The 22,176-nt window shown below is 40.5% G+C and overlaps 1 protein-coding gene across 3 annotated transcripts; it reads right to left on the bottom strand.

Moving 5' to 3' along the window:
* Window positions 1–1,767: 1,767 nt before the first annotated feature.
* Window positions 1,768–21,216, bottom strand: LOC306757963 (serine/threonine-protein kinase tousled-like 1-B). Of its 3 annotated transcripts, none has more exons than XM_079243158.1 (22): window positions 20,836–21,216; window positions 19,148–19,269; window positions 18,518–18,586; window positions 18,362–18,400; window positions 18,155–18,230; window positions 18,038–18,078; window positions 17,864–17,947; window positions 17,700–17,780; window positions 17,516–17,608; window positions 16,539–16,649; window positions 14,259–14,395; window positions 13,884–14,075; window positions 13,362–13,428; window positions 13,133–13,230; window positions 11,371–11,452; window positions 11,185–11,276; window positions 9,483–9,572; window positions 8,782–8,951; window positions 8,529–8,664; window positions 5,886–5,997; window positions 5,699–5,806; window positions 1,768–3,264 (listed from the first exon to the last, which is right to left on the bottom strand). In XM_079243158.1, the coding sequence occupies exons 1-22, from the start codon at window positions 20,960–20,962 to the stop codon at window positions 3,115–3,117; spliced, it is 2,277 nt and encodes a 758-aa protein (XP_079099284.1). In that variant the 5' UTR covers window positions 20,963–21,216; the 3' UTR covers window positions 1,768–3,114. The 3 variants fall into 3 exon arrangements, with proteins under 3 accessions (XP_079099284.1, XP_079099283.1, XP_079099285.1); XM_079243157.1 differs by having other exon boundaries at window positions 17,864–17,953; XM_079243159.1 differs by lacking the exon at window positions 18,362–18,400 and having other exon boundaries at window positions 17,864–17,953.
* Window positions 21,217–22,176: the final 960 nt, after the last annotated feature.

Here is a 22,176-nt window from a genome sequence, read left to right on the forward strand (position 1 = left end):
TGGAGCAGATGGATGTACATACATATAAATAACTAATGATGAAACCTTTCAGTCACAGTTGTCATGGTGATTAATGAATTAAAATTCAAGTGTGAACATTGAGCGTATCAAGAGCTGGGATTATTTTCTCCATAAATAATGAGAATTTTAGGTGAAAGGTGAACTAAATAAACTTACTTCATAAACAATCCTGATGACAAAGTTTCATTTTCACAACACTGAGGTCTGGTTCGATCCTCGGCTGGGGAGGGGTTCAGTCAGTGGCCTTTCTGTGTGGAGTTTGCATGTTCTCCCCGTGTATGCGTGGGTTCTCTCCAGGTCCTCCGGCTTCCTCTCACCATCCAAAGACATGCATGTTAGGTTAATTGGTTACTCTAAATTGCCCCTAGGAATGAGTGTGAGCGTGAGTGGTTGTTCGTCTCTCTGTGTGGCCCTGCGATGGACTGGCGAGCTGTCCGGGGTGTACCCTGCCTGTCGCCCAAAGCCAGCTGGGATAGGCTCCAGCTTCCCCGCGACCCTGAATGTACATATATACATATATGTACATGTACGTATATGTACATATACGTACATGTACGTATATGTACATATACGTACATGTACGTATATGTACATATACGTATATATACGTATATATACATATACGTACATGTACGTATATATACATATACGTATATATATATATATGTATATATACATATACGTATATATATATATATGTATATATACATATACGTATATATACGTATATATACATATACGTATATATACGTATATATACATATATATACATATATGTATATATACATATATGTATATATATGTAAATATACATATATGTATATATATATATATATAAATAATATATATAATATATATTATATATATATATATATATAATATATATTATATATATATATATATATAATATATATTATATATATATATATATATATAATATATATTATATATATATATATATATATAATATATATTATATATATATATATATATATAATATATATATATATATATAATATATATTATATATATATATATATATATAATATATATTATATATATATATATATATATAATATATATATATATATATATATATATATAATATATATATATATATATATATATATATAATATATATATATATATAGAATTTTTTATTTATTTATTTTTTTTTACCTCAGAGTTAAAAATCTACTTGGACACGTTTAATTTCTTCCAACATAAGAGCTGTAAAGACATCTACTGTTATTTTCAGTCAGTAAAATGAAAACTCAGAAACATGAATGTGTAAGAAATGTGACAACATGAGGAAGTTGTACCACATTCACAGCAGGTGAAAGTGTTAGGATGAGACCACTGAGACGTTACCAAGAGACTCACTGAATCCTACCGCGGCTGTGACTGAGTGGATGTTAGCTTGTATAAATGATTAATAGAGTATCTTCTCATGTTTCCATCCATGAACACATGGGTGTCATCAGCTTGGCGCTCCATCTTGTTTCAGAGAAAGGAAGCAGGAGCAGAAAACTTGTAAGCAGCCTTCTCTGCATGTGAAAGTCATGACTGGTGTCTCGCTTCAGCTGCTTTACTTACCTTGTTTCACCAGAGTTTTAACGTCATGTAATGAGGAAACAATAAAGGTTAAAACTTATTCTATTCAAGTGAAAGAATAGTTTCTTTCATCTTAACCCAACATGTTAGATATTTCCATTTGCTTCAGATGCCACAGCAACGTATGGGTTAAGTATTTTATTTACAGGATGACAACAGTTGGATATATCCACATGAATTTCCAGAAGGTAATTATGCAGCAACTCGGCTAACCTGGAGCGTGCCCACTTCTGCAGGAACCAACGAAAGCATGACAGGATTTTACTCTATACAATGTTTATCTGAGTTTTCCACTTGGGAAAACAAAAACAACAACAAAAAAGTCTCAAAGTAGACGTCTGAAGTTGACTGCAGAAAGACAACGTGCTGCGGTCCCTCAGGCGGGGGACAGGCTGTGGAGAAGTCCTCTTTACACAGTTCAAGTATGCATATATGCAAGGTTGAAGTCATTCACGTTACAAACTAAAAGCAACATTTATAGCAGCAAACAGAATGGCTTGCAGGGAGGAAACAAATAAGATGGAGCAAACTGAGACTAAGAAGCGAGGGGAAAGCCTCGTCATTATAATGGTTGCTAGTGAGTCGTGTCTCCTGAACGTGAAATGTACAATTAATTCTGTCACCCGATGACAAGTTTCTGCAAAACTAACTTTTTCAGCTCCTAATTATAAATCCAACACCGACACACTGTTCTCAAACCTTCTGACTCATACCTGAACTTAAAAAAAAAAAAGAAGAAGACATAGTTAGATCCTGTCTGCAAAGCTGAAAGGCTTCCGAGGCCACACTGTGGTACTTCAAGCCAAATCTGAGACCAGATGGACAGAATCTGGATTGGATGTGCAAATCTAACCAAGTCCTGTCGAGGTTACATCATCGATACATGAATTCCTCTCACGTGCAGAGTCAGCCCGATGACATGCAACTTTTATTTTGTGCCGTTGAGATGAACTGCATGAAGTCGAGATCTGTTCAGACGAGTTCTCATCGCTGCCGGTCAGAGTCCTGGAAAGCAACGCGGCTGCAGCGGCAGCTTGTTGCTATGCGGACAGTCTCTAGGCGTAGTATGAAAAACATGGAGTGGGTTTGGACAGTGTATCGGGGGGGGGGGGGGGGGGGGGGGGGGGGGGGGTCAATACTGCTAATGTTTCCTAAGGGGTTATTTTAAAGCCCAAATCCATCCAGTTGCATTACTTTCATGACTCCTCCTTGCTCCACACGACACTGCGCCTCTTCTTTTGTCCCATTTCTTCTCCTTTTTCTTCTGTCCTCATTTTTTTGTCCTTTTAAATATTCAGACCCCTCTCTCACACAATCAAGTTCACGGGCACAATTCCACTTTTATATTGTCCGTTTTTCCCTCTTTTGTTGCCAATTCATTCACACAAAAAAAAAATTAAAAAAAATCCACGTCTACGATCCTCTGAATCCAAAAATCCAGCTTTGAGATTGAGCTGAGGGTCCCGTCAGTGTCATGAGTCAGTAGGTCGGAAGAGAGGAGGTGGAGGACTGCAGGGAGCCGGAGGAGTTCGAGCGTCTCATGTGAGGGAGGAGGTAGGAGTCCGAGCACAGCTGGTGGACATCGAACCGGTCCTCCTTGCGGTAGGCCAGACAGCGCCGGATAAACGCCTGCAGGAAGGGAGAGAGCACGTTGGAAACAAGCAGCTGCTTTGTTTGAGTTTTCTAAAAGTACAATACAGGACAGAATATACAGGTACAGGTATACAACCAGTTTGTAATAATAGATGTAAGTATGTAATAGTAAAACAGATGCAAATAAGTGACTAAACGGCCAAACTGAAGACGCTCAATTTATCAGTCAACCTGAAACTATGATAAACTTCACTGAGACGAGGAACTCAACTCAACTTTATTTATAAAGCCCTTTAAAGCAACCAGAGTTGAAACAAAGTGCTGCACACAATCAGCTAAAATCAAACGGAGTAAAACGGTTCAAATGTAAATAAACAACACAATAAACAACAGGTCGAAAGGAGGAAAAGTGATCCAACGCCAAAAGACAAACACTTGTCAACTTTCAGAGACTTTGCTTCAACAACTCACATCCAGGATTCGTCTCCAGTCTGATGTTCACAGACAGACTTCCATCATGACGGGAAGCCGTTTGGTCACAAAGACCAGAGACTCCAGGCCGAGCATGAACCCGTCGGTACCAGACGACCCGTGGTGGGGCGTCACAAATAAATCTGCTTTTTAGTCTCCCTTCTATGTGCCAACATGTTAAACACTGTTGGGAAGCTACGATTCTCGACAGGTGAACGATGTAAACCGTTCCAAGCTACAATCCCATCTGTAGATCCAGTAATCACTTATTTCAGACCAGTTTATGCAGTTTATTGCTGAAGCCATACTGACCTCCAGCAGCAGATGATACTGCAACATCAGGCTATAAAATAGTTGGTCCACAACAAGTCTTTTATCCATAAAAACCATGTTTCAGGTGAAAATGAAAGGCCTGTAAGGGTCTGAACATGGCAGCAGTAGCTTCATGGTCTGAAGATTAAATGATAAAAACACAGCAGAAGCTGCACACGAGGTGTTACAAAAATACACAAACCCCTTTCACAACACGAGGCCGACGTTGTGATGCATTCAGGAACCTAAAGAGGGATTGTCTGTGTCATAGTGCCTCCTAGTGAGGAGGTGAACCAGAATGGTGAGTGTCCAAATACCTTTATAGAGCAGGTGAAATGGCATGTACCATGTGTAGACACCTTGAAGGGGTGTTTCCTGTATATATATTAATGTAACAGATAATTTCTGAAGGATCTATTTTTATATGTCTATATCGAGCCATGTTAGAAAGTTTCTAGCCTTGGCTAAATGTTACTGGCAGGCTGACGTACGGAGTAAATTTTGTGTCTGGGGACTGTATTGTTGTAAAGTAAATGTGAATTAACGTTGGTTTGTCTTGTAGGAGGGACCTCCAGTATAAAGCTGGAGGAGAAGCTTCAGACGCGAGAGAGAGTGTTTGTTGGGACTGAGCAGTCATTGAATATTGCTTGTCTAACTGCTAGCTGGTGCATGGCTGACTCATGGGTTTTTATTTTGTGACTAATAAAGACAAGACAAAGTTGAGGAGCTGAGCTTCCGCAATTTTCTCCTCCACCACAGCCGATCTCACAGTCTGGCCTATTGTGCCTCAGAGACTCACCGTTGGAGCTATACAGAGGAAGTGATTCTGTGAAACTGTCTAATACGTTTCAGCTGATTGTTAAACAGATCAGAACAGGGTGTGTGTGTGTGTGTGTGTGTGTGTGTGTGTGGGAGGGGGGGTTCTGGCCCTGTACCGTGTAGCCATTTCCAATACGTAGACTACAATTTAAGTTTACCTTCTGCTAAAGTAAAGCGGTTCAACATTCAACCAGAAATCTGACAGAAAGCTCCGTGATCAATGCTTAAAATATCAGATGAAGGTGGAACTTGATGAAAAAGTTGGTGTCCTGAGCTTGCTGAATGAATTATGTGGTAGTAAAGACTCTAATTATTAGTATTGAAATGAAAGAAAAGTTGATCATGGTGAGTTGATGATTCGGATCTGAACTCCAGAAGAAAATGTCTGAGACTCACCGACAACTACCTGAACCACGTGCATGACTGAAACTAGTGTCAGAAAGTTTCATCTCTTAGATCACCTGAAATGTCAAAAGCAAAACTATTTTCTTATTTCTGATTAAAAGCCCAAAACAAAAACGCACAGAATTAAAAAAAAAAAAAAAAAAAAAAATCATATTTAGTGACGTACTCGAAATATTTGCTTGTTACTTTCCTACAAATATTTCATCTCATCATATCTTTAATATCTTTAGATGAAAAGTTCATTCTGGACTTTGCTGCATTGAAGAGAAAATATTTTTCCTGTAAGAGTCAATAATTTTGTTATTGCGTTTTTAATGTATTTAAAGTCTATTTTTTACCTCCACATGTTAAGAAACGTAAAATCCACTACATTTTACTCCATCGTCTGATAACATTTGGTTAAATATGATGTTAACGTTGTGTTTAGACAGCAGCTCTACAGCTGTGTGTGAGTGGACGTCACCTTGGCTTCGGTGCTGGCCTGTGGTTTTGCTGGAAACTGGACTTCTGTAGCTTTGAGAATAGTGTTCTCCTGGAGGATGTCCTGCTGCGACTGATTGTGACCAAACGGCTGCAAAAACAAACACTGTGTCGTCACAGGTTCAACTTCTTCCATAGACGAGAGGAAACATGCAGCTGTAATGCTTTACCTTGCGTCCATAGAGACACTGGAAGAAGATCACTCCCACAGACCAGACGTCCACCTTGTTGGAGATCTTAGGCGGTTCTTTCCCCACAACAAAACACTCAGGAGGAAGGTACCTAAGAACACACACAGACAATATACCATCCATGTTATCAGAGACACTCCTCACTACAATACATCATAGCCGTCATCCAAACTAACCAGTTTCTTTAGTTTACTGGTAATGTGTTATGTTAGGGGAGCGAGCCTCTCGCCGTCAAGCCTGCTGCAGAGAAAGGCTCATGTCCACGTAGGATGGACAAAAGGGAAGAATGGTGGATCTCTAAAGTCATTCTAGTCAGTCACACCTCAGACATTTACCAGACGAAGTGGATTTTATTGAAGAAGTTTTGGTTTTATACCTGTGGTATCATAACAGGTTATTTTTAAAGTTACATGAACTTTTAGCAAAGTAATTAAATACAGATCTGCACATCTAAGTGGATTGGTTTATGTAGCATGGTCTTCATGCTGAGTCAACACTGGAAATCAAAATGAAAAATTGGGATTTTCTGCTTCATAATTTAAAATTCCATTTTTTTTTTGTTAAAAAATAGATTTTTTTCAAATAGATAAAAATAATCCATGTTTACATTTCTGTAATTTTTATTGTTTTGATTTATCTTTTTACTTGTCTTCTAGGGCACTATAGCAGCAGAATGATGCTACTGGCTACTGTGTTGTTTTTCCCTCATTAAAATCAAGAAAAATGAAAAGCAAAAAAAGTTTGCACATTTTTTTGTTTTTAATCTACAAAAATCAGCAATATCAAAGAATCGGGAAAATTGCCATTTAAATCGAATCGGCACCAAAAAAAAAAACAGTAATCGAACTGAATCGGGACAAAATCGTCACAGCCCTGACAGATGCACAACAAGGGTATAAAAAATAAGGCGTCTGGTGCTGAGTTTAGAAAAGAAAAAAAAAAAGAGGAGAAATGGGCAAAAGGTAAAAGATATGCAGATAAGTCATCTCCACCAGTATGACACATGTAATGGAACAGCTCTATCCGATATGTTTATGTTTCTGCTTCTACTGTACACAGGATTTGTGTATAGTGTGTTACTAAAAGTATCTTTGCTTTTATTTGGTTCATTTTAAGTCCAGCGCTCAGAAGTTTTTTCCAAAGCGATACATGGGTCTACACTAATTTTACTGCATCCCTATGTAACTTTCTAAACCTTAAAAATGTGTTTCTGACTTGTTTGGATGGCACTGTGACTGCTATCATTGCTCTGCAGTCTCAAGGCTGACAGATTACATGTCGCTTTACAACTCAGGTTGGCCTTACGTACCACATAACATACTGATTCAGCAAAGCAACACAAGAAGACGGATCAGAATCCGAGGAAAGGAGAGAAAGGGACTGAGAAAAAGACAAGACCAGAGTCAGCATCAGACTGACTTTTACTGGCTGGAGAGAACTCAGAGTAAGATGCAAGATGGATGCTGAATTAGCCATTGACGGAGGGGGGGCTGACACCGGTATAGTGCCTAATATTGTTTTATGTATTCTATGATAGATCTTGTCACACTCAGACGCTGTGATGAAGGCTTTGTGCTTAGTGTGTAAGTGTTTTTATCTGCGATACGAGCTGAGCAAATGAGATGAAGACTGCTGTTCTGTTTGGTTTGCAGATCGACATGTGCTCCCAGGGTATGACTTCCAATCAATATCACTATTAATTAAACATTAATCGTTACTTCCATTGGGATTAATAAGCAATTATTTCAGTATCATTTTAGCTGTAGAACTCATAGCTAACTGCGATTTGTTGTTGCAAATATTTTCATATTTTCAAAAGAAAGCATGCAGTTGTATGTATGTGTGTGTGTGTGTGTATATATATATATATACATATATATATATATATATATATATATATATATATATATATATATATATATATATATATACATATATACATACATACACACACACACACACACACACACACACACACACACACATATATACACACACACACACACACACACACACACACACACACACATAAACAATTTAAATAACTCACATGATTAGAGATTATATCAATATTTGGTTCTGAGTGTTAGTTCTGACTTATTACCCAGCCCTATATGCTACTCTTTTTTAGCCATTTTTGTATTTAATTTTCTTTCTTATAAATGTTTATATTTTGCAAGCTACATTGCTACGTATGTTCATTTTAATCAATGTATTCTGTGTGTAATTTGTTTTATCTGCACACAAATGTCTTTGTTTTTATGTCTTTTTACTTGCGAAAGCAAATGAAATGAGCAAGTTTTGCTATAATTTGGCATATTTATATCATGCCTTCATGTACTGATGATCAATAACCTGCATTGTACTAGTTAAACAAATAAAACAATCATTCGACCAGTTTATAAAAACAAGAAGAGCCAAGGCCACCACTGTATGTTACACCATGGATGAAGAAGCTCAGTTTTGGAGTCATTTCTGTGGGGGTTTTTTGTAACAATTAGACTTTTCATCGTGTATTTTGTGCCACAAATGTAGAGAAGAGTTTGTAGTGTCACTGTTCATTGCTCAAATAAAGTTAGTGGCAGAAAATAACAGATGTTACAGGAGCTTTCCTGCTCTCACCAGTAGGTTCCAGCCCCCTGTGATGTGAGGTCCATCCCGTCCACACCGTAGTTGTCATCATCCATGATCTTAGACAGGCCAAAGTCGGTGATTTTGATCTCTCCACATGCCGTACCGTCCACCAATAAGATGTTACCTGAACCGAACATGGAAAGAGAGATTCAGAAATATCTGACAGCGCGACTGATTTAAGATAACTTCCACCTTTCAGTTTTAAAAAATGACTCAGCAAATACTTCATCATGTAACACACCTGGTTTGAGGTCATAGTGGATGATGGGAGGTTTGATTTCGTTGAGGTAGCGCAGTGCGCTGACGATCTGCATGACAATGGAGCGTGCTTCTTTCTCCGACATCAGCTTGTTCTGCTTCAGGTAGAAGTCCAGATCATTGCCTTCACAGAACTCCAGGACCGTACAGAAGCTGAAGGAAACGGACACACACACACACACACACACACAGAGTATCATACAGGACATAAAGGACTGAATTCAGAAACTAAAAGCAAACAACTAGTTTAAGAGTTTACTGGAAGGACTGGTAATGTTTTGTATGTGGGCTCCTGAGCCTAAAGATGAACAACTACTCAGTTAGGAATAAATCAGTCTTTTCACGCTGGGAAAAAAATCAAACTGCAGCTAAATGTGCCGAGTTTACACGTCCATTGTCGGGACATGCCAACACTGAATCACACATTCTTTCATGAACTCCTTTTATATTATTACCCAATCTGATACAAACCTCGCTACAAGCCTACAGGCAGAACACAAACAATTCACGCTTTATTTGAATATTAACCTGGATGAGCCTTTGCAAAGTTTGCTGCCAATCCGTGTGCAACCTGCTGGTTTAAACCTGCCATACGTAAACATGTTTAACCTGGTGCTGTGAGAGGAAGCTCAGGATGCGTGTGCACAGCAGGGCAGCAGCTGGCAGAGGTCACATGTGACTCACGTGTCAGTATCCAGGGAGAAATAGTCGTACAGTTTGACTATTCTGGGATGATCCAGCTGCTTGTGTATCCGGTACTCTCTGCATGCATGCCTGGAAGGGAAGAACCTGGCATTAACATGCGATCACAGGTGGACAGATAAAACTTAAAGCAAATAGACATTTATTATCAGGATACACAGATATCCCACTTATTTAAACTGAGCATAAACATTTACATCTGAGTTCTTGCTGATATAAAGTACTGATTTGAGTACTAATAAATCCTATTAGATATTTAGGTGGGCCAGATTTTCAAATATAATAATGCTGAGAGCCAGTAAATAAAGTAAGTAAATCAGTAAAAATAAATAAATAAATAAATAAAATACATTTAGATTTTAAAATATAAGTAGTTTATTAATTTTCTACTTTAAATTCGGTCCCACATGACAAGGGCAAATGCACAACATAATGAAAATTCTAGTCAGAGCCAATTGTTCTCCTAACTTTTAACATAAGAAGGTCATATCAAACTAAACTTCTCCTCACATTATAATCTTTAAACACCGCCACACACTCATTACATATTAAACACATCGGTTTGGCGCTCGAGTGTGACAGCAAAATAATACTTATCAGTCCAGGCGGGGTTAAATCTGCGGTTTTCGTTGTCAATTTTGGATTTTGGGACAAAGAGCTACAGTCTTGCTAGCGCTACTCTTACAAATTCAAAGCACAACAACATATGTTTTTAATGTTGCTAGGCAACCAAGTGTTGCATTCATGTTCTGCACAACTGGAGGATTGTAGGGTACTTAATGAGGAATGACTGAAGGTTCTTGATTAATATCTTTATTCTTTTATATAAGCTGGGCCACATAGAAGTAAGGAGCGAGGACCAGAATGTCAGATGTGATGACTGAATGGTTAATTGTGTTATTATATTAAATGGATCATCCTGCAGCCATTTTCTAAATAGAAGACTTTAAAACTGTCAGAATCCTCACAGATAAGGAGGACAAAGTGGCTTTTGGTGGATTATTTTGGTAGCTGTAACAAGACACCAACATGCCTGATGACAGCCTCTCTTGCTGAGATTTGGATGTGATGGTGCACCCATAATAACTCTGATGATGAAAACTTGAGGCTTGAAAATGATCAGAAATCTTAAAGTAAAGTGGCTTTTGGTGGATTCCGTTCACAGCCGTGACAAGGCCCAGAATCAGCTTCTCTCGCCAAGATAATGGCGATTTTTGGATTTTTAACATCGTAACGGCCTTGTGTCTGGACACCCGATGATGTACTTTCTACGAGGACAAAGTGGTTTTTGGTGGATTCAGTCCACTGCTGTGTCAATGCACCTACATGCCGAATATCAGCGTCTCTCACCAAAATAATGCCAAATTTGGATTTTAATCTGGTTTATATGGCAAAAGAAATAAACTTTGTTGTTTATGTGCTTAAAAAAGAAGTAACGCTTTAATTCCACAGATTTATCTCTTTGTATTGGTGCAGAAATTTCAACACTCCTAGTCTAACATTTTTATCATTACTGAGTATGAATATCGGCAAATAGTTTCAGACCACTACCCGATACTGGTATCCATTTTGGTACGTCCCAGATTTATTAACCTCAACTGGACCAAACAAAGTACAGCTCAATCCGTATCAGAGGAGTCTGAGTCTTAAGTCTTGTATGTCTCTGTGTGGACGTGAGACCTACTTGTGGTAGTTCTCCTTTTTCTCCTCCCTCCAGTTCTTGTTGAGCTGGTGGATTTTAACGGCGGCGTAGCGCTGCTCAAACAGGTCAAAAGCCTGCAAGCAATGAAAGAGCACACATCGGTCTTCCAGCATACTTTGGAAAAGAAGGTGAAGCAGGACAAGAGAAGTGCAGACAAACAGACAATACCTTATAGACTTCACTGAAGCCGCCCCTGCCCAGCAAGTGCAGCAGAAGGTACCTCTCGTTCAGAGTCGGGTGGTCTTTAAAACTGCGTGAGGAGAAAATATTCAATACACCGAAAATATTCAGTGTCAGCAAAATGTCAATAAAACCAATGACATTCCTGAAAGAACAACAATGTTGTGGAGTCGATTCACCCAAATCAGATCCGAGTTGGACCCTTTTAAAGAGCTGTTGGCCCCACAAGGTTTGTCCATTTTGCAATCAGTGATATTTTACGGTTATTCTGTCGTGCTAAATCTCCAGTCTTTAGAAAAATTCCAGATTATTTAAAGCTTTCATTTAGCAATTTGGCTAAAATTTGCAAAATACAGACTATAAAAACTGCAAGACTTGTACTGAACACACAGTTGTCGTTCCACGTGGGAAACTTCCTAAACATTAGCCAACAAGATTTTTTTTTTTTTTTTTAAACAGGTTAAAATTAAATATTATCAGATCCACAATTTATTAATTTCCTTTATTTCACCAGAAAAGTCCCGTTGAGATTAAAACCTTCTTTTTCAAGGGAGTCCTTGCAAAGAGGCAGCGTCACAATTACAATTACAAATAAAATAAAAACAGTTACAGATTAAGGAGGCCATTTCAGATGCTCTCAATCTGGATTTAAAATTATTCAATGAAATAAGTTGTTAGTTTCCAATCCTTTTGCATCATGTTTATGTAGAAGAGGCAGAGAAGGCAAAACCCATTTTTCCCAATTCAGTGCAGGCAAATAGTACAAAGAGCAGCAGGCAGTTTGATCGCAAGCCATACGAATTGACATTTCTCTGTATGATTAAATTACAAATATAGAAGGGCAATAGTCCAAGCATGGCCTTGTAAATGAAAATGTACTCGTGTCCCAACCTCCTGTGGAGGTCAAAGAGGGCAAACCCACTCAGTAATGACTATACCTAAATGGAGACCCAAAATTCACCTCTGACGGAGACCAAGTGTGTAGTTATTAACTAAGCTACAATTAAACTTTGACATTGACGTTGAATGTCGCTTTCTGGGTCCAGATGGTGTTTGGAGATTACTGACTGGGATGTCTGGAGTTCGAATGTAGTTACTCCAAGTCACAGGAAGTAGACAGAGCTGCAGGATTTTTCTTATTGATAAGTGAGCCTGATCCGTTCCCTGGAAGAAAAAAAAGCTTCCTGGCTCTAAACAACTGGCTGATAACCTGCTGACTAACCAAGTCTCCAAAGCAGCAGCAGAACAAGAGTTCAGGCCTCAGAGCAAAGCTGAACATATCCATGTGAAGTCCGTTTGAGGCAAATTAATGACAATGGTTTCTGGAATGTGTCTGGTGACAAACAACTCATCGGAAACCACTTTAAGGACCAGGATGAAGGTTTGAGTGAAGTTTATAACCAGTAAATTGTTTGGCTTTTTAGTTACGTTATAGAAATGAACTGTTCATATTCCCTGTTGAGTAAAATCTAAAAAAATAAAATAAAATTTAAAAAAAAAGGACTTTTTTTTTTTTTTTTTAATCCACTAAAGGATAAAATGTGCAAACTGTTCTTTAAAAGCATGATCAGTGTCTCTGAAAGCCTGTAATGTAGAACCAGTCTATGTTACTTACTACAGTATTATTTATTACGGTTTCTGAAGACGACCTGAAAAAAATGGCTCTTTGCATAAAAAGGTTAAAACTAAACTGACTCAACTTTCCCAACAGATTCCCAGTCTGGTGCGACCTCCGGCTGGATGAACTTACGCTGAGCTGTCTTCATTGTTTATCCTCTTCAGCTCTCTGATGTGGAGGTTCCTGACCCGCTCCAGTCGCTCCAGCTCTGCCTGGATCTCAGCTTCCTCCTGGAATTACAAGATGTCTGCTGTAATTCCCACCGCAGCGTTGTTCGGTGGATGATGCTCGTCTTATCTCCAGACACAATCACATCTAATTAAAGCGCTTCATTAACTAGTTTTTGCTTTCGGTCGCTGACCTTTTTCAGGTGTCCAAGGCGAAGTTTGAAGATTTCTTCCTGCTCGTGGTACTCAGCCAGGGTCAGCCTGCCGGAGCATTAATAAGAAGCAAACGCTTGAGGGGGAAATTCAATTTTAAACTTCATAAATTTGGTTCTGACTCAGCTTCTGACTGAAAATGTGACGAGTTGAACAGCAACACAAAATCTTTACATCTGTCCAACTCTGACACTCCAAACAGAGGCGTCCAGCTCTGCTCTTTCACGTTCACAGTCAAGTTTTTGGACATTTCCCTGCTCCAACACACCTGACTCAAATTAATGAGTCAATTGCGCAGAACTTCACAGGATCCATTTAATTTGAATCAGGCGTGTTGAAGCGGGAAACACTGAAAACATTAATGGCAGAGGCACTTAAGGAGCGATTTTTAAAAACACACCTGTTGTAAAATCTATAAAAAGGACAATCAACCATCAAAATTCTTTTATTTTAGCATTTTGCTGCTTCCTGCTGACAACATGGAGTTACTCGTGTTTACTCACAGCTGAGGCAGGGAGGGCTTCAGGAAAGGGTCTGAATCGTTGCCGTTGACCACCTTTGTTTTTCGCTGTTTGGGCTCAGACGTGGAGGCCACAGACAAGGAGGGAGATGCAGGATTTGGCGGCTTCCTCTTTGCAAGCAGCTTCCTCTGTCGCTCTATGTCCTCCCTCTGCTGGTTGATGCTCTCCTGCTGCCTGCAAAGCAGAAAGCGTACATGAGGAGACTGAATGCAAAACACTACAAACACACACTTCCTGCATGCTTCACTTCCTGGCTCTGAAGTGAAACATGCAAATAAAAATTTACTTTGCTGAAGCTTCAATTTGCCCTAAAATAAAATGCTACAAAAAAAGCTGCTTTATGTTTGGGATTCTCACTTGATCAAGTTCTGGAATGCGTATCCGTCGGTCCACTGCTCCGTGTAGGACGCGCCATGTCTGACGGTGGTGAAGTGACCGAGACGGAGGCGATCTTGCATGCTCTTCTCGCGACACGACTGCTTCTCCTGCGTACTCTGTGTGAGAAAGCAGGCAAACACACACACCCATGAAGGTCTCTCTTCCAGCTGACAGCAAGCTGCTTCATTCACGAGTCAGACGAGCCCCAGCTCACATCCTCGAAGCTGCATCTCCTCACAGAAATGAAAACAATCTAAAAGTGTATTTAGCAAAAGAATAAAACAATAGCATCAGAACAAGCCCAGTGAGGCAGGACACCTGATCCCATCACCATGTCAGCGCGGGATGCAACTTTAATCCAAAAATGCGGAGATCAGAAGTCAACAGGTGGCAAGTGAAAGTACCAACCAGACTAGCCAATCGGGAACTTTTCTCTTGAAGTAGCTGCATCCCAGAGCAAAGTAAAAACACCAAAATACTCCACTTACTAACAAGACACATCCACAGAACTAAAACCTTTTCAGCTCTTGAGTGGAGCTTAAATTAAGAGCACACATCCCTGTTATTTCTTCCCTTGCTTCCAAGCAGTCAGATTTTCATGTCATCTTTTAAAGCGTTTTCATTGGTTCTCAAAATTTTCTCAAGGTTTTTTTTCCCCATTTAGACATTTCCTGCTTTTCCACTCACTGTCAGAACATTCTCTGTACCTGAACATTTCAGAGGAAAGTGCTTTGATTTTAAAGACACCAAGATTTCACCTTTGAATTATTCAAGCTTAAAGAAGGCACAGAGGGATGAGCCAGTTCTGTCTGCATGTGAGCGTAACAAATTACTAAAGAAGCCATTTATATTGGATCTTTATCCACTTCTTTACAGTTTGTCACAAAGTCATCTTTTATTTTGATTTCTTTAGCTGCATCTATGAAAAATGCCAAAGATAACACAGTTTGAAAGATAGAAAATATTATTTTTGCACAAACAATAAGAGCTAAAAGTCAAAACCATGGCTTATCTGCAGCAACCTGAGAAAACTGGAGGGTAAAAGTCGAGGAGGGGGCCTAAGAAACATTACCTACAGGAGATAAATGGGATCGGAAAGTGATGGAGAAAAACAGCCTTGTTACAAATTGTCTCCATGGGAAGGGTGGTTGTCAAGAAGCTATTCTGAAGAAAAGTCAAGAGGGAGAAAAGGCTGAGGAACGATAAATGAGAGAAGAACTGGACTGAAGATTAGTAACAAGTCTTATGGAGTGACAAATCCTCCTCGAGCTTCACCAAGTCCCTTAAGAAAGCTGGAAAACTTCCTGAAGACTAAAGAACATTAAAAAAAATTCTGTCTAAGATGAGTAAAAGGTTACATCAGAAATGGAATTACACATCTATACAACCTCTTTTTGCCTTGTTTCAATAAATCCCTTCAACCATTCCTGCTTTCCTAGATACATTTAAAGCAAAAGTGTCTGGCTCTGGCCTTCCAGGGCCACAATCCTGCAGGTTTTCCACGTATCCCTGCTCAAACATAGCATGGCAAGCCAGTCTCTCTCGCTGTACCAGCATAGAGTCTGGGGACTGACTCGCGTCAACAGATTTCTAGGACGGGACAAACAAGCACGGAGTGAACCAATCAGAAAAATGGCGGACGTGACGTCAGTGAAGCGACGACCTACAATGTCCGGAAGTGTTCAGTAGAGCGAACGCAACAGAAGAAAATAAACATGGCATGCAGTAAAGAAGACATAAATGACCTGTGTTGTTTTAGCTGTAAAAACCTGAGGCTGCATGGCCTTAGTGACAACTCGGTGCAACGACTTGCAAGAAAAAAAGAACTCCTGCTACGTCGGTGCGCCATCTTGAATGTTTGAAGAATACGTGGTGACGCAAGGCAAGAAGCTCCTCAGATCAACCAATCAGAGTTGCCGGTTTGTTTAAGAAAAAGATGCGGATCTCCATGAAGGGGAGGGACTCCAGACTGAGTCGGTCTGTATTGAATATAGAGAGCAGTCCAGGTTAGCTCCAGCACACTGACTCAAAATGATCAGTCATTGTGCAGAATTTCATGGCTGTTGGGTCCATTTGAAGGAAGCCAGGTGTGTTGAAGCAGGGACACATGAAGAGCTGGCAGGGCAGCGGTCCGACTCTGGAAACCCCTGATTTAAAGAAATGTGGGGTGGCAGGAGACGGCAGTGCCGTACAGTCGGCTGTCCGATGCTGAGGAGCAACTTTATATGTGCGGCATTTGTTGCTAACAAACTGGCATACCTTTTCTATGAGCAGCTTCTTGCTCATTGTGGTGCACTTGTTGAGCCTCTCCTTGTATTTCTCTAGAAGTTTCTGCTGTTCATCGATCTGTCGCCGCAGGTCACAGTTTGCCTGTTGAAATAAAATGGAAAAAAAAAATTAAACACAAAAAGCATAAAACCTGCACGTGCAGTTAAAGTGGAACTATCATGTGCATTTCAGGCTAATTTATTTTTATTTCTGAGCCCAGAAGGGCTGGGATTGATCGACTTATTGTCACAAATCGCTTTATTTACTTCAGACCGACCCTCTCCGTAGGCTGTCAGATCAGCCTGTGGGCAAAACGAGTGGATTGAGACTCTTCCGCATTAAGCCCCGCCACCGCGCTACATCGGGAGCGCGCACTGCACCTGCTTTCGCCGTCATTGTAACATCTCATAAACAGAAGGATTAGGCTAATATGAACTCAATAAAAAAACAAAATACAATGTCAACACATAGCATACAGCCCTACATGTTGGAACCTGAATCAGACCCTGAAAACGAAGTGGAAAACAGCAACCCACAGCGACGAATGCAGCAGGATGTCTCTCTTTGGCAAACTCACCAGCCATCGTTGGAAATAACTTTATCCAACGTTTTCCACCCGCCTGATGTATTTGTACATGCCCTTGTTAACCAGTAGAAGGTAACCAATCACCGAACCTTATCCCCCGGGACGTCACAAGGATTTCCAAGTAGAAAAAAACTCTCTAAAACGACGCGTTTTTCGTCGCCATGGAAACCGAGCGGAGAGCATGCTGGAACTCAAACTCAAACATGCATTTAGGTGATAAAAAACAGTGCCGTTCACATGTCTGATGAGGATTCAACACTGTAACACTGTAGAAAGCTCAGAAAACTTGAAATACCATAATAGCACCCCTTTAAATATATGTAATGTAGAAACCATGCAACAGCAGTCCTAACTGAAGGACAGACACAAGATCTGAACTCACCCTGAGGAGGTCATCTATCCGTCCTTCCTTCTTCTCCAGGTCCAGGCTCTTGTTGCTCTCCAGGGCAGCAAGTTTCAGACCAGTTAGCTCCGTCTAATGGGACAGTAGCGGTAAGAGATGTACTAATCAATGTTTTAAAAAGTATCACATCAGGATGTTTGCTCAGTGGAAAAAAAAAAAATACCTGGACAAGTTTGCTTAAGGAGGCTTTGGGGTTGTAGTCCCCAAAACACAGACTGGTGGGAGAGGAGCTGTTCTGGCGGATCTACAGACAAAGAAACTCGGCTAAAACCTTTTCTGCAACATTCTCGAAAACCCCACAGCAAGGAATCAACCCCAAACACTTACGATTGAGCCTGGAGCAGAGTGAGAGCTCTGTGGTGAGCGGCGAGCCGACGGGAGGCCTCTAACTGGACTGGAACCATTTCCACCCTGAAACTTTGCAGAGGGGCTCAACTTCAGAACATAAGTCAAAACAATCACATTAATAACTAAAATAAATGTAGAAAATGAGGTACTCACATCAAAATAGTCACTGATTTTCGGTCCGCGTGACGTCTTCCCTGCAAGAAAAAATATTTATGGAACTCTAACTAAATCACCTGGATCCCACCGGTTTCATGCAGAGGCCCAACATACCTTGACTGCTCTCAGAATAGGTATCAGCTTTCCTCTTCCTCCCCCTGGACGACTCAGAGTGCTTCTTCTCTGGGGTCTGTGAATCGATGTGAAATGAGAAGAGGAAAAAAGGAAAAAAAAAAAAAAAACCAAGCATGAATCCTCTGTGTTTTATCTAACAGAGCAGAAACCAGCGCTGGTGTTCAGCAGGAAGAAAAGAGTACATACTGAGTAGGCAGGGGAGCTCCCTCTTTTCAAATCAGAGCTCTAGGAAGAGAAGGAAAGGAAGAGGTGGAGGCAGTGGGACAGACAGAAAGAATAGTGGGCTTTGCAAGGAGGAAGCCCTGAAAACATGTCCATACTTCACAGCGTTATATTTTTTACCTCCAACTCCTTGTCGCTAGATGAGCCCAGACTTCCATAGCTGTGGTTCGACGATTCATTGGCCAGACCCTACAAAGAAAGAAAACCATGAGAAGAGTCAGGACAGGTGAGCTGATCTTACGTAACACAGACAAACCAACATGGAAGGAAGGTCTCTGGTCTGCCTTGTCTGTCAGGAATGCAGATCCCCAGTTATTAGGTGTGTCACTTGGCCCTTTTCCAAGCGTGTGAACATTTCCAAGAACTCTCTAACCTTTTTAAGAAAACAGGAACCTTTAACCTGCTTTTCCAAACATGAGGAGCAGGGCTCCTTTTTTTTTTTTTTTTTAAATTTCTTGGCATGTATGAGGCTCCTGCTTGTGATTGGGACTTTCTGACCTGTGCTGATCACGCTGGAACTAATTACTCATGAACACGAGCTTCCAGGCTGCTTCAGCTTGTGGTTGTTGCTGGTGCCAAAAAAAAAAGAGATAAGTTTGTGGTTGCAATCTATTGTTTCACCCAAACTAATCTGTCATGGATCGGAGCATAAAATCCATCTAAAAAAAGCTGTTAGATCTGTAAGTTTTAGCTCATAAAGCTTTGACTTTGTATGTATCCTGAGTCTCAAAATGGTGGCTGTCGTGTTACCTTTGCACCTCCACTGGTGCTGCCGGTGCTGCCTACTGTGTTGCCACTGACAGCTCCTGTAAACCTGGCCTCCAGCAGCTCTTGTCTCCTGGGGTCCAGGCTGTGCAGCTCATCCATGGGGCCTGACATGAGGACACAGGGTATCGTAAGTTAAGATGCTCAAGTTATCATATACCAGAGCTGTACAAAGGTTCAGAGCAACATAAACTACTGGGACATCACTAGAATAGTGTAAATGAATGAATAACACATGAAAAAGTGGAAAGCATTTAGCTGAGGAGGTGGTATAATGGAAGATTTAGTAGATTCATGACACAGCATTTCCAAACCAAGCAGAAAGGTCACTGTACTGCAGGGGAGACAGGAAGCAAAGAGGCAAAGCTGGAAGAAGGAAGCCTTCAAGTAGACTATCTATAGCATAAATATTATGTTGTGCTGCCAGAATGACCTCGCTGCACAGTACCAGGCAGTCTCCAAACATTAAAACAGCTTTGAAGAAACAACAGAAGTTTTCTCAAGACTAAAATCATTTTGCAACACAACTAAAAAGATTTGGGCCTTTTTCAGGGCCAGTGGATCTAATTTAAATGCTACATGTGTGCAATCGGTGCTCCTTTTACTGCTGAAACAGGCTATTCAGGCTGAGCAAAAAGCCTTGTTTTACATTTAAATTACATCCATATATTTCAGAGCCACAATGCTCATGACTCTCACACTTGTAGAGGATTACTCATATGTGTCTGACTGGGGCTGATCATTCAAACAACCAGTTTCCAGAGAGCCAACGCAGGTCCTCCTCTGCTTCCTTGCTGGAAGTGTTTATTTCCTTATTGGACATTTCCTGGCTGTCATCTTTACATAGCTTCTGGCAGAGGGGCTGGCCTTAAAAGGCATAATGGGCATTATGAAACCCACGAACAGGGAAAACAATGGGGTTATCTCAGGACAAAGACAGACGATGCAGGTTAATTCATCTATGCAGGCAGAGCTTCGTATTGCAATGTTAGTTTTGGCTCATATCAGGGTAATCCTGCAAGTCTCGGGGGGGATTGTTCAAAGAAAGCCTTGATAGGGAGGTTTTGGTTGGATCCAACCTGTCATCACCATCGCAATCTGATTATTTTAACTAATGGATCCCAACCAGCTGCTGCCACTTAGTTTAGCCCCATCGCATCTCAGCAACATAGAAGTACATTACTTTTTTTTTTTTAAAACAATAAACAATATGCATTTAAACTAGTTAAAAAGTCAAATCTACGGCCTATTTTCAAGTTCATAAGAGCAGAAGAGGAGGGGGGGGGCATCCATTGCAATGCGTTCATGGATGCATGCACAGCTACGTTGTTTATTTACTAGATGGCACGAGGCAAAATGTTACAAACTGCTACGAAAACACTCGTCGCATTTGACAAGAAACCGTGTAAACCTGACTTTCACACAGTAAAAAAAAATAAATAAATAAAAAAAAAAAATACAACCAGCTAGCTCAGCCTTTGTGCAAACAAGATAGCCTGCTGCTACTTAGACTGAACTGACAGCTGACGTTTGGCTTCCAATTCATGGCATCAGTCAACTTGACATCCATTTTTACTTCAACAAAATCTCCAAAAGACGCCACTTCTCCTGAATAAAAAGGAAATATTTTGAAGGGGGAGAGGAGTAGGTTGCGCTTGGTTGAGCTAATGTACCTTCCTTGCTCTTTGCGGTCGCTGTTATGTGTTGTTGAGAAATCGTTGGGGACGAGGAGAGCTGCGACCAAGATGGCGTCGCCTCCAAACTTCCACCACCACTTCCACTGTTACTTTGGACACTCATGAAGCCACTTTACCGCCGAGAGGAGCCAGCGTACGCACCGCCTGTCGCGGAAATCCCAAACTTGCGTCCATCGCTTGACACCTGCCGCGGTCAAACAGGCCGAGTAAACGTGAGTTTAGTCCGCTTTTTGTCTCGCTAGACGTCTCGCTTTATTTTGTGACCCGCGCGAGTCCTGCTGCGGAGGAACTGCTTCTTGAAACGGATCCAGCGTAACCTTTGCATGATGACCGCACCGCCGCGCGCCTGTCAGCATCCACCAGATCGCGAGCGGAGCTTTGATTCTGGTAGTAGGGCGAGGTTATCGCGAGGCTGCCGCGCGCCTCGCAGCGCGATTAAGGAGGCTCGACACTGAAACAGACACTGATCTGGGATCAGTTTACACTCCGCCGAAGTAGCTTTCGGCTCACCGGAAGACTCTGCTCGGCGTTGACCTGAGAACAGCTTCTTCTTGTTTAGGCGAAAACAACAAACAAACAAAAACATGGCCGAAAGTTTAAAAAAAAAAAAAAAATTTATTCATTTATATATTTTCTCAACTTTATTTCTGGTATTGACATTTTACAAAGTAAAAAACATAAATTAAAAGAAAAAAAGAAACAATGAACCACCGGTAGAGTTAATGCTGTCTGTCCATTCAATTTCATCAGTCAGTGTCTTTTGTGGGTCAAAATATGTGCAGTTCTTTCCGTGCTTGAAGGGTCCTTATTGCTTTTTGGTTTTTCACATTTTGTAATCAGTTTATGTATAATTTCAGTTCTGCAAGAAAGACATTAAAGTAAGGTTTGTAGCCGTCCCATTTGCATTTTTGAACGTGGTATTTTCCAATTATTATTGCACGTTCATGCTCTACATGGCCGAAAGTTCTTGTCTGCTTGAGAGGAGAGGAAAATTGACACATTTATATTTGAATACACAAACTCATATGTATGTGGTTATACAGTAATAGATATCTGTACTGTAACTGCACGCTGTATATAGTTTTAACAAAATGGTTGTGCGCGTGAAGGTTGAGGTTTTCATATTTATACTTTTGTCTTGAAAAACAAGTTGCCGAGAGGGGGTGCAGGTGGGAGGGTGATGATGTGGTTGGGCTACAAGGTATTTTGCTCAAAATTTGGTGCAGTGCATAAAATGTCAACTTTTTTTTACGGCACCTCACTTTAACCCTATAAACAGCTCTATGAGAGTCAACAAATGTATGTTTTCCCCCTTTT

Source organism: Telmatherina bonti (assembly GCF_933228915.1).
Source record: "Telmatherina bonti genome assembly, chromosome: 7".
Taxonomy (NCBI): domain Eukaryota; kingdom Metazoa; phylum Chordata; class Actinopteri; order Atheriniformes; family Telmatherinidae; genus Telmatherina; species Telmatherina bonti.

Coding starts and splice junctions, on each gene's coding strand:
- LOC306757963 (XM_079243157.1), bottom strand. CDS start 20,962: ATGAGTGTCCAAAGTAACAGTGGAAGTGGTGGTGGAAGTTTGGAGGCG. Junction 18,401..18,517: donor CTAGCGACAAGGAGTTGGAG/GTAAAAAATATA, acceptor TTCTCTTCCTAG/AGCTCTGATTTGAAAAGAGG. Junction 17,954..18,037: donor AAATCAGTGACTATTTTGAT/GTGAGTACCTCA, acceptor CCCTCTGCAAAG/TTTCAGGGTGGAAATGGTTC.